The sequence below is a fragment of the Bombyx mandarina genome, chromosome 01 (assembly GCF_030267445.1).
Source record: "Bombyx mandarina strain Sakado chromosome 01, ASM3026744v2".
Taxonomy (NCBI): domain Eukaryota; kingdom Metazoa; phylum Arthropoda; class Insecta; order Lepidoptera; family Bombycidae; genus Bombyx; species Bombyx mandarina.
Genome location: NC_143208.1, coordinates 20,146,970 through 20,162,017, shown reverse-complemented (window position 1 = coordinate 20,162,017; position 15,048 = coordinate 20,146,970). Strand labels below are relative to the sequence as shown.

The 15,048-nt window shown below is 42.7% G+C and overlaps 1 protein-coding gene across 2 annotated transcripts in view; it reads left to right on the top strand.

Moving 5' to 3' along the window:
* LOC114240427 (proton-coupled amino acid transporter-like protein acs) overlaps positions 1 to 14,101 on the top strand; it is a 28,393-nt gene extending 14,292 nt beyond the window's left edge. For both annotated transcript variants that reach the window (XM_028170959.2, XM_028170958.2), the window contains exons 2-9: positions 9,100 to 9,180; positions 9,340 to 9,402; positions 9,506 to 9,656; positions 9,733 to 9,939; positions 10,225 to 10,494; positions 10,655 to 10,830; positions 12,251 to 12,438; positions 12,620 to 14,101. In XM_028170959.2, coding sequence (XP_028026760.1) covers positions 9,113 to 9,180; positions 9,340 to 9,402; positions 9,506 to 9,656; positions 9,733 to 9,939; positions 10,225 to 10,494; positions 10,655 to 10,830; positions 12,251 to 12,438; positions 12,620 to 12,876 — 1,380 coding nt within the window. In that variant the 5' untranslated portion in view covers positions 9,100 to 9,112 and the 3' untranslated portion in view covers positions 12,877 to 14,101. The remainder of the gene's footprint in view (positions 1 to 9,099; positions 9,181 to 9,339; positions 9,403 to 9,505; positions 9,657 to 9,732; positions 9,940 to 10,224; positions 10,495 to 10,654; positions 10,831 to 12,250; positions 12,439 to 12,619) is intronic.
* The last annotated feature ends 947 nt before the right edge of the window (positions 14,102 to 15,048 follow it).

Here is a 15,048-nt window from a genome sequence, read left to right as displayed (position 1 = left end):
GTTTTGTGTGAAATTAAACATTTTTAAATTTAACATAAAAATCAATTCTATAAAATTAAATATATTATTTATTTATTTAAATGTGGATTAATGACGCCGCGTCGTCTGTGACCACGACTACTGTTGAGTGTTCGGAACGTAGCTTTTAATATGTATTATATAATGACAACAAAGAGCGCGAGATTAGACCGTACCTAAAAGCACTAGGTCATTAAGAGCCTCTAGTGTTTCATCCTAGTGATATCCAAAGAACTCAACTCGTGCTACGATCGACATCATCAGCCCAAAGTTTACTACAGTGACCGAATCCACGTTTATAAAATTTCGAGATTAAGTCATTTATAAAATTTCGCAGCATAAATTTTTTTTTATTCGTTTTAGTTTATCGTTTATGAACACCGATAAAGGTGGAACGGTTAAAAGATCACGTACAACAACCACCGCTTCCGTTAGCGTATCTTAGGGTGTGACGGTTGATTCTATGCAGAATTTAATTCATTATGTTTTAAATTATTATGATAAAGTAACGGATGACAAAATAAATGTGTTTGTATGGCTTTTTTTCCCTACCTATTCTAGTGACCTCGAGGGGTCATACTAGATTCACCTAGCGAGTAGGTGAGCTGACGGAGCTCTAACCCGGTTACGTTGCTAACACTAGCCCTGGCAAGAGCAGTGCTTCGCAGAATCTACCACTGGATCGGAAACGCGACCCACTGAAAAAATCCGGCGAGAAACGCAGCGGGCTGTATCTGGGGATTAATTTGCTCGCCGAACCATTCGTCACAAGCGACGGGTTCGATGAGGCTGGTGACCAGTGCTTGAGGTAACTAGAAGCAACGATAGTGGATCAAGAGGATTAGAAATGACGCGTTTGGGGCGACGGCGGCTGTTTACCACTCGCTCCACAGGATCGGATATGCAGTTACCGACAGCCAGAACTAGAGGGTTTTTCACTGATGCCGACTGAAGATACTTACTGATGGAACAAAGTTCTAGGTTGTCGTGAAGGTCCACGCTTCTCACGAACCGCCGTGCCCCCATGGCTATCGTGTAAAAACAGTATTTAATGATTTGAAGGGTGTTTGTTTATGTTAGTGCGGGTCGTGTAAGCGAACACTACACTTGCATAAGTCATGACCGGACGGACGTATCCAAGTTTTGTAGAGAGTTACCTTATTACGAAGGGACTATTTACTTCGCTTAAGCTTTAACATTTCACAACAACAGCTCTGTTGTTTTAAATCACAGTAATGAAACCATAGCGCGGTCTAATTCGACGTTGACGCCATCTATTGTGATAATCTGAAATCTGAAAAATTTTAATAATAAAATTTCTGGCAAATTAAAAACCTATTAGACTTTTTTATTGCGTAGATGGGTGGCCGAACTCATAGTCCCCCTGGTGTTAAGTGGTTACCGGAGCCCATAGACATTTACAACGTAAATGCCGTCACCCACCTCGATATATGAGTTCTAAGGTCTTAGTATGGGTACAACGGCTGCCCCACCCTTCAAACCGAAACGCATTAGGTACTACTTCACGGCTGAAATTGGCAGGGCGGTGGTACCTACCCGTGCGGACTCACAAGAGATCCTACCACCAGTAAAAATACTAGACTAATATTCAAATTGAACGCTACGGTTAAGCCAGTGTCATTTATTGATTAGTTTATTGACGAAAGCTTTGATAAAATAACATTAAAGTTAAACTAAATATTATAATACTGAGAGAGCAAGTTATAGTACAATGTATCCGTTTGTATGAATCCAGGAAATGTTCTGTCTGTGCGCCAATTTTCATCAAATCCTGTTCAGCGGATGACGCGTGATTGAGTAACAAACATCCAAACATCTTCAGAAACTTTCATATTTATAGTGGGATTAGTATTCATGGGTTTCGTAAAAATAGACGGTGCTTTTTTTCTATTTTCCATCTTCCAAAGTACTTGAACCTCGTTTAAAATGAAAATAAATTAATGCAAGAAAAGTTCAATTGCACCAAGATTTATGTTACATTTTTCGTGTATATTTAAATATTAAATAAGAGGTTATCACATCGACATTAGTAAAGTTTATAGATATGTATATTATAATAAATAATAATTTATTGTAATACGGACAACACCGCATATGTGTAAATGTATATACATATGTATTTTTACGTGGGTACAGAGTCCTTTCTGTTTTTGAAGACATTTAGGAACATGGTCTAGATTATAGCCGTGTGCGGATGAAACTTGAGCTTTTGTACAGCGGTCGCAGCTTTCTGTTTCGATGAAGAAATTGAAATTGAAACAAAATATTTTCGTTCTTGAATTTCAAAGAACAGATATTTAATGGGGAAGAGGCATAAACATTTCTTAAAATGTATTTTATTAAACCAACAGTAGTCAATAACAGTTTTAGATGAATCTACATTTCTGAAATAAACATTGACAGCTTTTTTGTATATTATACAAAATATTTAGTATTTAATCTGTGAGAAGCTGCAGCATCAGCACATGTTCAGGTAAATCAAAATGAGATTTTATCTGCAGTGGTTCCAGAAAGCGCCCAACCGCCCAACCGTCCAACCGTCCGAGGGACAATATACCTATAATAACCCGCTGCAGATAGCGGCCCAATAAATGAGTTACTTATTTCCGTACAATAACTCCAAACTGTCTGTTTACTGTGTCTATTCATTGATCTGTGTAGGCGTGCCGCCGAGGCAAGCTCCACCATTATCTCCGAAGTAATTGTGCGATCCGGCTTGAAATAGCCCATATCCCACATCAGTCGGGACCTCGATCATTGATTCATAACGCACAAGGTACGGATAAGCGTTCCTTGTCTTGCCGAGCTGCCATCGAAGTACGCTCAGCTCGTGTTCGTACTAACTCCCTCCTTTTCTCGCTCTACGTACAGGCAGAGGCAGGGACAGCGGCGCTACTCACGGTGTAATAGGGGTGTGAAGCGTTGAACAGTTAATGTACGTGAAGTCGTTCTCGTTGTGACTGGTCAAGAGGTCCCCGACCGCCGCGCTATGTTCCCGGTAACTTCCAGAATGACCGATTCGCGATATTATCGTATCAACTGCATTGCGCAACTGAAGTCAACTGAACATAACCTCGCCCACTCAACATGGAGCGAATAATGCCGAAGCGGCCGAAACTAATCGTTTGCTATTTCTAAACATATTATTATTGGAACTCTGCGCCTATGCGCCTATGAGAACGCTGACCATTTTCAAACGAAGCTCTGCAGTTTCAATTAATTCATTCTGAGGTATATTTATATAAAATGGGTATTTTTAATGAACTCAAATTATATCTTTCACTGGGGCTCTCTGTGAAGTGATGCGCCCTTCACGGTAGAAGTAAGCTACATTGAGAAAAAACAATATTAAATGGAATATTCAATATGTGGCGGGTAGCCATCATACAAAGCAAGATAGTTGACAGATGCCTGAATCTCGCTTACGACATTTTCAAGATAAAGCGCATATATACAAGTTCTGAACAACAACATTTGGACCGTCGGCCCACCGAGCAATATCACCCGCTCGGTGGAAGATCTTTCCTCCGTCGTATACCAAACTGGTGACCTGCGACGGAACAACTGCAGCCTTCACACTTCATCATCAGCGCATCAAGAACTTCGGCTGTCACGATTCCCGCATTCTTGCATATAAAAACAAAAGTCATCAACAGAAGTCCCACAGCAAGCCAGCATCGCAGCCTCAACAGGTCCATCGCAGCCGACTCACCGCGCTTCCTGGTCCTACGGCACGCACCTTCACTGCCTCATCACGCCATTACAGTTCAGCGCAGCCCACGACCGGATCATCAACGCTTGGGGTCACACATCTCTGGCGTGGCAGCTCTGCATCACATGGATTACTTACGATACACGCGCAGCATTCAAGCTAAGTCTCGACACACCGCAGACTTCGAGCAGCACTGGCACTTGCAAGCTAATCTCAGCACAGACAACGATAACTAAAATGACACGACCTCCGGTCTCGGAGGGGAGTGATGTGGCGGGTAGCCATCACACAACGCAAGATAATTGGCGGATGCCTGAATCTCGCCTACGACATTTTCAAGATAAGCTTGCATATCGGTCGGTCTACCGAGCAAAATATCACCCGCTCGGTGGAATACCTTCCCTTTGTCGTTTAACCATCTCAAAAATAAATTTTTAAGCTTGACATATTTAAATTATGTATACAGCACACACCTCTTGATCATTCAAAATTGAGAGCAGGCCATGCAACCAGCATCACTCCTGGTTCTGAGGGTTTACGGTCGCTCGCAGATATTGGTATTGCGGAGGCATCGGCAGCTCGGTGGCGTAAATGCAATTTTATTTTCGTTTCAGTTCTAAACGTCGTTTTACACGTAAAGTGTTGTGTATTGACTAGAGATGAAGTTGGCGGGCGGTATGTTCTAAGGAGTTCTAAGTTGTCCGAGCCCAAGCTACTCAAAAATGTTGTTGAGCTGACTACAATAACAACAAGTCTAAATTCAATAAACATTTAGTACCATTTTGATCTGGTATACGTTGGTGCGTTGGCAACAAAGCCGGCGGCTCACGTGGCGGCTTCGTATTCATCACATCGATAATAAGTATGAATAGTTGCACAGCTGCCAACGGTGAGATCTCGGCAGACGGGAGACAGGCATTATTACAAATTACGTAAATTGGGATATTGACCGATCTTAAAAACACGTCGAGTACAGTGTAGTGTAGTTTATTGCACATTGAACTATTGCAACAGAGGCGCCCCGCGCTTTCACTCCTTTTAAATTTGTAATTTTGAAAGAATGAAACACCTTGCATTTTCGAGGAATAGTAATTTGCTTGCGTCAGTTTCTTGTCCTAAAAATACCAGTTTATTTGTAGAAATTTTGGTAAGTTAAACCACGAAACAGTGTGTCAGTTACTTTAGCAATCATTATAATTATCAATCTGGCATTTTCTATGTCACGTCTTGTCCCTTCATAAATATATTCTTATGTATTAATCCAGGTTATAATCTGTCTTAGTGCGAAAATTCATCCAAATCTGTTCTGCTATCTTCGAGTGATTGTGGAACAAATGGCCAAAACACACAAGCCGTCCCGTGGCGTGTGCTTCTTTAACGAGTGCCAACTCAAGAACGATATCTAATATAATTATTTGCGAAAAACGAAAATAAACGTTTTGATGTATACTTTACAGAATTGAGAAAGCTTCTAGTGCTCCCACGACGACACAAAGCTCATATCAATTTAGCATAAATACGACCATCCAGCCCACTGAGTCCTCGTCGGATCTTCTCAGTGGGTCGCGTTTCCGATCCGGTGGTAGGTTCTGCGAAGGACTACTCATGTTAGGATCAATGTTAGCAACATCACCAGGTTTGAGCCCTGTGAGCTCATCTACTCGTTCGGTAACGCTGATATAGTCTCAGGGAAAAAAACGACCATCTACCTATATATACGCCAAATCGACGTGTCGGTAATATTTGTTCTGGCAGACCACTTGCAACCTCTGAGACTGATTGATCCGTCAATTTCGGTTCTCTCTGCATTTTATAGTGCACGTTCAATGGAGAGCCCTCTGAGGGTTTGTTACGAACCCATTACCTCCATTTTACCATCACGCCACTGATCATCACAACATATCTATTGTTGCTACGTACTAGCAGGCTCTGGTCGGTGTTTCCTGAGCGCTAAGATTCGTGTTTCTGCTAACAAAATGTTGCATATGCCATTTCTTTGTTGAATAAGACCACGGGCACTAAGCGCAGCTTTAGAAGTCGTCGTGGCCTAAAGGATAAGACGTCCGGTGCATTCGGATCTAGCGATGCACCGATGTTCGAATCCCGCAGGCGGGTACCAATTTTTCTAATGAAATACGTACTTAACAATTGTTCACGATTGACTTCCACGGTGAAGGAATAACATCGTGTAATAAAAACCAAACCCGCAAAATTATAATTTGCGTAATTACTTGTGGTAGGACCTCTTGTGAGTCCGCGCGGGTAGGTACCACCGCCCCGCCTATTTCTGCAGTGAAGCAGTAATGCGTTTCGATTTGAAGGGTGCGGCAGCCGTTGTAACTATACTAAGACCTTAGAACTTATATCTCAAGGTGGGTGGCGCATTTACGTTATAGATGTCTATGGGCTCCAGTAACCACTTAATATCAGGTGGGCTGTGAGCTTGTCCACCCATCTAAGCAAAAAATAAATAAAAAAGCGCAGGATATTGCATTGAGGGCAGACCAGTAAGCGACCGGCTAGGGACTAGAATCGCGAGTCCGGAACGCACTTTGGTCGTAACTCATGGCTACATGTGGTGTCTACGTATCTTCTACCAGTGCTCGAGACCAGCCTGTAGAGAGGGGAAAGCATATAGGAGCTCGCTCTAAAGTAGACTAGTTTGGACGACCGACGGGGAAGTAGGGATACGATTCCTGCAACTGACACACAAACTTTACCTTACTTACTACGGTTACTCACGGTACTTACAATATGTTTAGTAATGTAATTATATATTCAGAAATTGCATGTTCTCGAAGCTTAGAGCCTCCAAGAGCATTGAAAATTAAAATCTCATCGAAAGATTGGAGATAATATAACTATTTGTTTGTATTGGGTATAATTCGGTGTTGGGCGTTGGGTATGATAAATAAATAATATATTGGAATTGCTGATTCGAAAATTCCTGCCAAAGAGTATGCCACAATATTTTACAATATGATTCTTAGTACGAGATTCTCTAATCATCACGCACGCAAGCGCAGCGTTGGGCGTCCCCGTTGCCCGTTGGAACGATGACTTGCGGCGATATGCTGGGAGAGATTGGATGCGGAAGGCGGAGGATCGTTCATTGTGGCGGACTATGGGAGAGGCCTACATCCAGCAGTGGAGAGATACAGGCTGATGATGATAAATCATCATGCACTGCTCATCGATTAGGATCAGTTCCCATTTTCCCAACAGTTTGTCTTGCGATAGACATAATCATGATTAGTAAACTTTTGATTGCCGCAAATACGTAGGAATGTTCACGGCCCATCTAGCATTAAGCGATTAGAATAAATGCACAGCAAAGTGTAAGCCCCCAAGTAACGGCCTCATGAGACATTCTCTGGAATGATGGTCATCCGCTTTCCAAACGAGCACGCATATTGAGAGCGGCAGAAGTAGGACGGGTCACGAGAGCAATCTGTCAGAGCTCACAGCACGTCCTCGAACTTTACACGGAAGTGTAACAGTTGAGCAATATATCCCGCCGGTTGAGTGGAGATGAATAACATCCTGTTCACATTCCAGTCGGACTCGTCGCCCACCACACACCCACACCGGTTTCAATTCACTAGACTATTTTAAAATAAATTTACAACTTTATGAACAATTTTACTGTCTAGTATTCTTAATATCTAACCTAGATAGCATTTTATAAACAAAGTACACATAAATATTGAAATTTCTCTAATAGAGTTCCTAACTACCCAGAAAGGAACTTGTCAAGGTCACACAGTTTAAGCCGCTTTGAGACGTTTGGCGATCGATTTTGTGATTAACAAAAATATGTTAGCTTATATTATTTTATCAACAGTAACTTCTCGCAATTAATTTAAGATGATTAAAGATTATGAAAACAAAATTTAAAAGTAAAAAAGTCCACCATCGTCATTGCTGCTGCACTTGATTCACTCTTCGCGCGAGTAAATGCCAGCAGCTCCAACTCTAGCGGCTACTAAACCAAAGCATAGTCACCGTGCCCATCGAACAGACATGCGTCTGTGTGGTCGTCGTGGCCTAACGGATAAGATGTCCGGTGCATTCGTGTTGAAGCGATGCACCGGTGTTCGAATCCCGCAGGCGGGTACCAATTTTTCTAATGAAATACGTACTCAACAAATGTTCACGATTGACTTCCACGGTGAAGGAATAACATCGTGTAATAAAAATTAAACCCGCAAAATTATAATTTGCGTAATTACTGGTGGTAGGACCTCTTGTGAGTCCGCACGGGTAGGTACCACCGCCCCGCCTATTTCTGCCGTGAAGCAGTAATGCGTTTCGGTTTGAAGGGTGGGGCAGCCGTTGTGACTATATGAGACCTTAGAACTATATCTCAAGGTGTGTGGCGCATTTACGTTGTAGATGTCTATGGGCTCCAGTAACCACTTAACATCAGGTGGGCTGTGAGCTCGTCCACACAGCAAAGCAATAAAAAAAAAAAAAAAAAAAAAAAAAAAATGCCACCCGGCCCACAGGATCAGCCCGCTGAGTTTTTCGCCGATCCTCCCCAGGGAGTTGCGATTAATTCGCGAATCAGTTTTGTTTGCCAGGCTCCCTCCAGCCAAGCCGGCTCGCACGAACAAGTCTAAAGCAAATTATTAATAATCATTAATGACACAAGAAACACAAAAAAGATGTAAATCACCAAATCAAGAAACTTAAATAGTTTACCATACACGTCCTTACGGATCCATCAGATCCAATAACCTTTGCATTAGATGCCTTCAGCTCTAATACTAGGGGCAGGCTTAGGGACCCCGGTAACCGTACTCGTCGAACTCGACAAAGAGGTCGGCGTGCAACCTAACCCATGCATCAGCCCGCTGAGTTTCTCGCCGGATCTTCTCAGCGGGTCGCAATTCCGATCCGGTAGTAGATTCATTCGCGAAACAATTGCTCTTGAGTTGTTAGGTCTCCTTCGGAGGCGCTCGGGCAGTTGTTAGCAAATCCCACCCCTCTTGGCTGAGCCTTTGCTCGCCCACCTGTCCTGGTGAAACTGGAAAGGCCTTCGGGCCACCAGTAAACTTTCAATCATAAAAAAAAAAAAAAAAGTTTACCATACACAGAGCATTGAATTTCTGCGCCAAACAAAGTGGTGAGCGAGACTCCCCTCTCGAGTGCAAAGGGTTAACACCCCGGACTGATTGAGCTACCCTTCAAACGGAATCGGGCCGGCGTCGGTTCGGGCCGCTTCGCTTGTTTGCGGACGTCGTCGTCGACCTTTGATACTGATATTTCGATTTCGTATTTTTGAATTTGTTTGAAATTGTTTTTTCTGGATAGGGTAATTCTTGATGGCGATATTAAAATTACAGATAGCCGATCAGAATGGACGAGAACAAAGCGGAGACGATGTACCTTCGTGCTGTCCCTGACGACGTCAACGGTGAAGCAAAGTTAGTAATATGTCTCAGTTCTTGTAGTTTAGCTCGGCATCTAGTTGGTTGTGGCATGCATGTGTAGGTTATAATGTACATTGGACAAATATTTACTCCTATAAGTTTATATAATCAGTGCATGATATTTGAATTATTTTGGTATTTCCTTTTACACAGGGACTCTGCAGCCGAAGAGAACTACGACCCTCACGAACATAGGCAACTGCCGAAGCCGACCAAGTAAGTTCTAATTTACTTTTACAAATATTAACCTGATTGCATAAGTTGGCCGACTTTTAAGTTTAGTTATTTAGTTTAATTAATAGGCTATGTTGTGTTTTAGTAACATTGAGACCCTGATCCACCTGCTGAAATGTAGCCTGGGCACCGGCATCCTGGCCATGCCCCAGGCGTTCGCTCGCGCTGGCCTCGTCACCGGCATAGTGTTCACGGTGCTCATCGGAGTCCTGGTCACGCACTGCCTCCACGTGCTCGTGAGTGCGCGCTTTAAGTTCTCTCTGTTTATAATTTGAGAGGAGGCACTAATTGAATGAGCGGGTTGTTGGTCAGGTGCGGTCGCAGTACGCGGCTTGCAAGCACCTCCGCGTGCCCCTGCTGTCGTACCCGGCCTCCATGGCGGCCGCGCTGGAGGTCGGCCCGGCTCCCTTCAGGAGGCTAGCCCGTCCCGCCTCTATCACCGTAGATATCTTCCTCGTTGTCTACCAGCTCGGCATCTGTTGTGTATACATCGTTTTCATCGCGGACAACATCAAGAAGGTACAACAATATAATTCTTAACTGAAATGACAATACAATTATATTTATTGTTTTCTCTATTTGTGCAATCCCAAGGAATGCCCCGTCCAAAGCTTACATACATACATACCTATATGGGCCTGCATGACGGGTCACTACGAGCCACATCCCGGCTCATAGGTTGCCGGTGACAGTGAGCGTGTAATGTGACAAGTATTATTGACGAGATCGCGTCTCGGCAATGTGACGTCACACCGCACGCACTTATCGACCCAAGGTCTCTGTATCTTTTTCATTGTTCAACAGATCGTGGATCCGTTCTACGCGATGGCGGTGGAACTGCACATGCTGATCATCCTCTGCCCGTTAATCGTATTTAACCTGATCCCTAGTCTAAAACTGCTGGCGCCATTCTCAGCCGTGGCGAACGTACTCACATTCATAGGGCTCGGCATCGTGGTCTACTACCTGGCGACCGGCAAGAAGTCCCACCAGCCGCTCGACCTGTGGGGCTCGCTAGAAACCTTCCCGCTGTTCTTCGGCACCGTCTTGTTCGCGCTGACGGCGGTCGGTGTGGTCAGTAGCGGTCATCTCTTTCTTATATCTTGCTGTGCGCGTTGACTTAACAGATGCGAAATTTTATACAAGCGCGAATACCTTGAAGCTGTAACGAATACTTGAAAATACCTATTATTATTTGAATACAATAATTGAATTTCGTTTATACGCTATCCAGGTTATAGCTCTGGAGAACAATATGAAGACTCCGAAGGCGTTCGGCAGCCCGTGCGGCGTGCTCAACTCGGGCATGGCTCTGATCGTCCTCTTGTACGTGACGGTGGGCGCCATGGGCTACATCTACTGCGTCTCCAAGTGCTCCGACTCCATCACTCTCGATCTTCCTTCCGGGCCGTTAGTATCTACTTATATTAATAACCTTATCAGTTTTTCTATTCAGTTATATCAGATTAATTGATTATTATTGTTAATTTCAAAACTAATACTCGATTTAAATAAGAGTGGAAATGTAAGTATCGAATTATAAATTATTTGAAAATTTAAAAGTTATAAATAGCTGCCAACTCGTGGAAATATGTAGAGCGGTCCCTCATAGAACTGAGAAAAAATAGACATTCCACGTGCTCGTTGAATACACCCATTAATAGATCAGCCAGGGAAGGACCCCGAGCTGACCGCAATGCGTCACGTGTTCGATACAGCACACCACATGTGATATTTTATTTTTATGTACGAAATAGAACTAATAATATTCGGTTCAATAGTAATATCGGCCTTTTCTTTTTCTTAAACTGTTGGTTTTACACAAAAATCCATAACTCGTAATAGTTATTAAAAAATTTGAAAAACTTCTCGTGTGATTTTAATCTCGCAATAGAATAATAATCATAGCACAGACGAAGGCCAGCGCTAGTGCGGCTTCACGACGGAAGCTATATTATTACCTTTGAGACATAAATAGATAGTAAACAAACAAAGCGGATTCTATTAACTTGTACTTTTTTAATTTTGCATCAAAGTATTTATTGCAGTCAACAGTACAAAGAGATGAAATGTGATTCATTACAACCCCGTTGAGCTGCATGTTGATATGTATTTGCTATCGTGTTACGTTGAATGTCTACGCTGCTACCCAGGTACCGAACTAAGCATCAACCTTCAGGGAAGATCAGGCGAAAAACTACTTTCTTGTATTAATTTGCTTTTGCTCTTGTAATATTCCAAATAACACGTCTTTAGTATAAAAATGTACGGATATGAACAGAATACGTAACAGTATAATAAAATGAATTCGTGTGAAAACTTATTTCCAGCTCGTAATATCTGTTCATTTTTATTTTCTATTTATTGTGTAGACGGGTGACCGAGCTTACGGCGACTTTCCTGGGTCCCTGGACATCATCACGAGTATAATATCCATCCCGAGACATAAAATTGTACGGTATCACGAATTATTGGTTCACGGAGGAACTAGGCAGGAACGGGTCAACCCTCACAATACACTTTACTATCAGTAATTACGAAAACATGTGTTAATTACGGATTACATTAGAAAACATTTTAGCTGCCTGCGGAATTTGAAAACTTACACATTACTCAATAACACCTACAACGGGGCCCTATCCTGTAGGCTAAGACGACTTCAGTAATCACACATATTAATTAGATATTAATAATATCTAGCTGTCATCATAGCATGTATGCTAGCATCTTCAATACGGCTAAAATAACGGTTCTGTTTATTCGGAATTGGCATGTTTTGTTGTAACGCTTGCATCAGAATGTGGGATCCATGTATGCACTGGTATTGCAGGTTGGCTACTAGCGTCATCGTGATGTTCGCGGTGGCCATCTTCATTAGCTACGGGCTGCACTGCTTCGTGCCGGTGGACGTGGTGTGGCGCGGGTACGTGGAGCCCCGCCTCCGGGCCGCGGCCACCCCGCCCGCGCGCCTCGTGCTCGCTGAGTACGTGCTGCGCGTCCTGCTCTGTCTGCTCACATGTCAGTACCTTCAACACCGGCATTATCATGCCTTTATTTATATGTCGTAGATTATGAAAATGTATTCACTCAAACCACAATCTATAAATTCAGATAGAATAGTGTGTATCTCTCATCCATAGTCCATAGAATAGGATACATGATGCAGTTCGTGTTATTGAGCTGATCCTTTGTTTGTCAGTTGTGCTGGCCGTGAGCGTGCCCCGCCTGGGACTGTTCATCTCTCTGTTCGGCGCGCTGTGCCTGTCGGCGCTGGGCATCTGTTTCCCGGCTATAATGGAAGCATGCGTGAAGTTCCCTCACGATCTGAAACCGATCTGGCTGTTGAAGGACGTACTGCTGTTTCTGGTGGGCATTGTGGGTCTGGTGGCCGGCACGTACACGGCTCTTCAGGCCATCTTCCGCTCGTTCCAGTCGACGAGCCCGCTCCACGCCTAACAACGTGCGGCCCGCAACTGTGCCTTGCCTCAGTTCGCACGCGCTATCACCGACTTTATTGATAACCCTTAAAGTACTTGAAGGGTTCAAAATAAAACTGTAGACATTTAATTTATCTTTTTATTATATTGGATTGGTTGGAGAAAGTCTCCCTCGCAACGGGCCGTAAGGTACTTGGCATACATCTCATAGTTTACTAGCGGATCGGAATGTCGCAGACCACAGACGGCAACAGTGTGATGCGTTGAATAATGAATTTAGTTTAGCTGTAAGTTTTAGAATTTAATGTTGTTTATTGCATTTTTGTGCCATCGAGCAGCGAAGGCTTCAGATGCCGGGGCACGTGCCAAATACCTTCCTAATTACCTACATGCGTGCTCAGCCACTATTAGCTACGACGCTTTCATAGAACTGGCGCATCTGTAGTAAATAAATAGATTAGTTAATGCAGACCTCAAATAGACAAAGACAAGTGAGATCAGACTTTTTACATTAAACTATTGCAGCATACATAGGATCTTGCTGAAATGCCCTAGATCTATTCGAGATCTTAGCTTTAAAGTGTTCTGAAGCAGAAACGTCGGTTCCAGGAAGCGCCACACGACATGACAGTATTAAGCAGCATTTTATATTTAAACATATATATTTTCAGTAAGCTTATTACATTAGATGGAAAATTATAGATATCAATGAGAACAAAAAAATTATGAATGTCTGTGTAGAAAGCACACCCGTGTAACGGGCGTCTACCGTATAATATATTGTATGTACATCTGCAGCTCTGTGTGTGTGCCGCATTATTCAACATTAGCTTTTCATGTTTAATGCAGTCCTATGTTTATGTTAAGTTACGTAATCAACTGTTGTATTAGTTGTTATGTATTTCAATGTTATAAATTAAGATAAACAAAATTTATTGGCCAATTATAACAATGATTCTCCGTGATCTTCACTCGTGTTTAATTATGCGCTTATCGTAATTGTAAGAGACAGTGATAAATTATACAAGTTTTTAAGCTACGAAAGAAGAGTTCAATGATTAGTGTCAAGAGCGCTTTAGCAGTTCTCTGTATGCGGGACTCCGCTGGCAGGGTCGGTCGGTGCACTGGGTTGTTGGCGACAGCCGTGTTGCTGACAGTTGAATTCACGGAGTATGTGATGCCCTAATTTTATTTTTGTGTTAAGTCAAAAAATATATGAACTTTGTACACAAGTATGTATACAACCGCGAGTTTTATTTACTACCACTTTTAGTAAAAATTGTGTAATAATAGTGTAAAGTGACATTCAGATGGTGCGTATGGTGGTGGTGGTAATCACTTTACATCAAGTGGGCTGTTAACTTGATCTTCCATATAGTGCTCTTTTATGCCTAATAATTAGATCTCTGTACACTCAACCACAAATACTGAGTGCGGCAAAAATCGCATATTAGGGAAGAAGATAAGACTTTCTGACCTTAGTAGCTGTAATTTGTAGCAATATTTAAGAAAATATAATTTCTTTAAACAGGTAAATATAAAGAGCTACCTACAGTAGAAATAGACAGGACGTTGGTGAGAAACAACGACATCGCCACCCACGACAGGAATTCAGGGAGACTTACATCGGGAAATACGACGACATCCTGTTGATGGTCGACATAGTCTCAAATAGTGATCCGATAGGAATCCATCCATCGTTTCTCTAATCACATTAGAGAACAAGTTATTTGCACATAACAAGTTGTTCCAAACGTGGTCGCGGTCCGGTCGGCGCGGCGGCGTACTTTACTTACTTTCAATATTACACAGTATTAGCTCTTATCAGCTGACGTCACTTATCTCCATCCGTGTTAAATGGGGCAATTTAAAGTTTACATTACATAAACTAACAAGATTTACATTCAGATAGTTATTAATAGAATCTGAATAGTTCCAGCTTGTACTTGCAGACACTTTCTGAATAAAAGTGCGATTATGGTAGAATCGTCAACGTTTTTGCTTTCCCTACCTATTCGCTGGTAGCCTAACAGACTATTCCAGCTATGCGCGCACGTATAGGTGGGCTCACGGGTACAACCCGAGAGAATTTGATAGCATTAAGCCTAGCACGAGAAAGGCTGCGCAGAATCTATCTCCGGACGAGATCACGACCTACTAGGAAGATAAAAGAAATATGTAATTAGCGGCG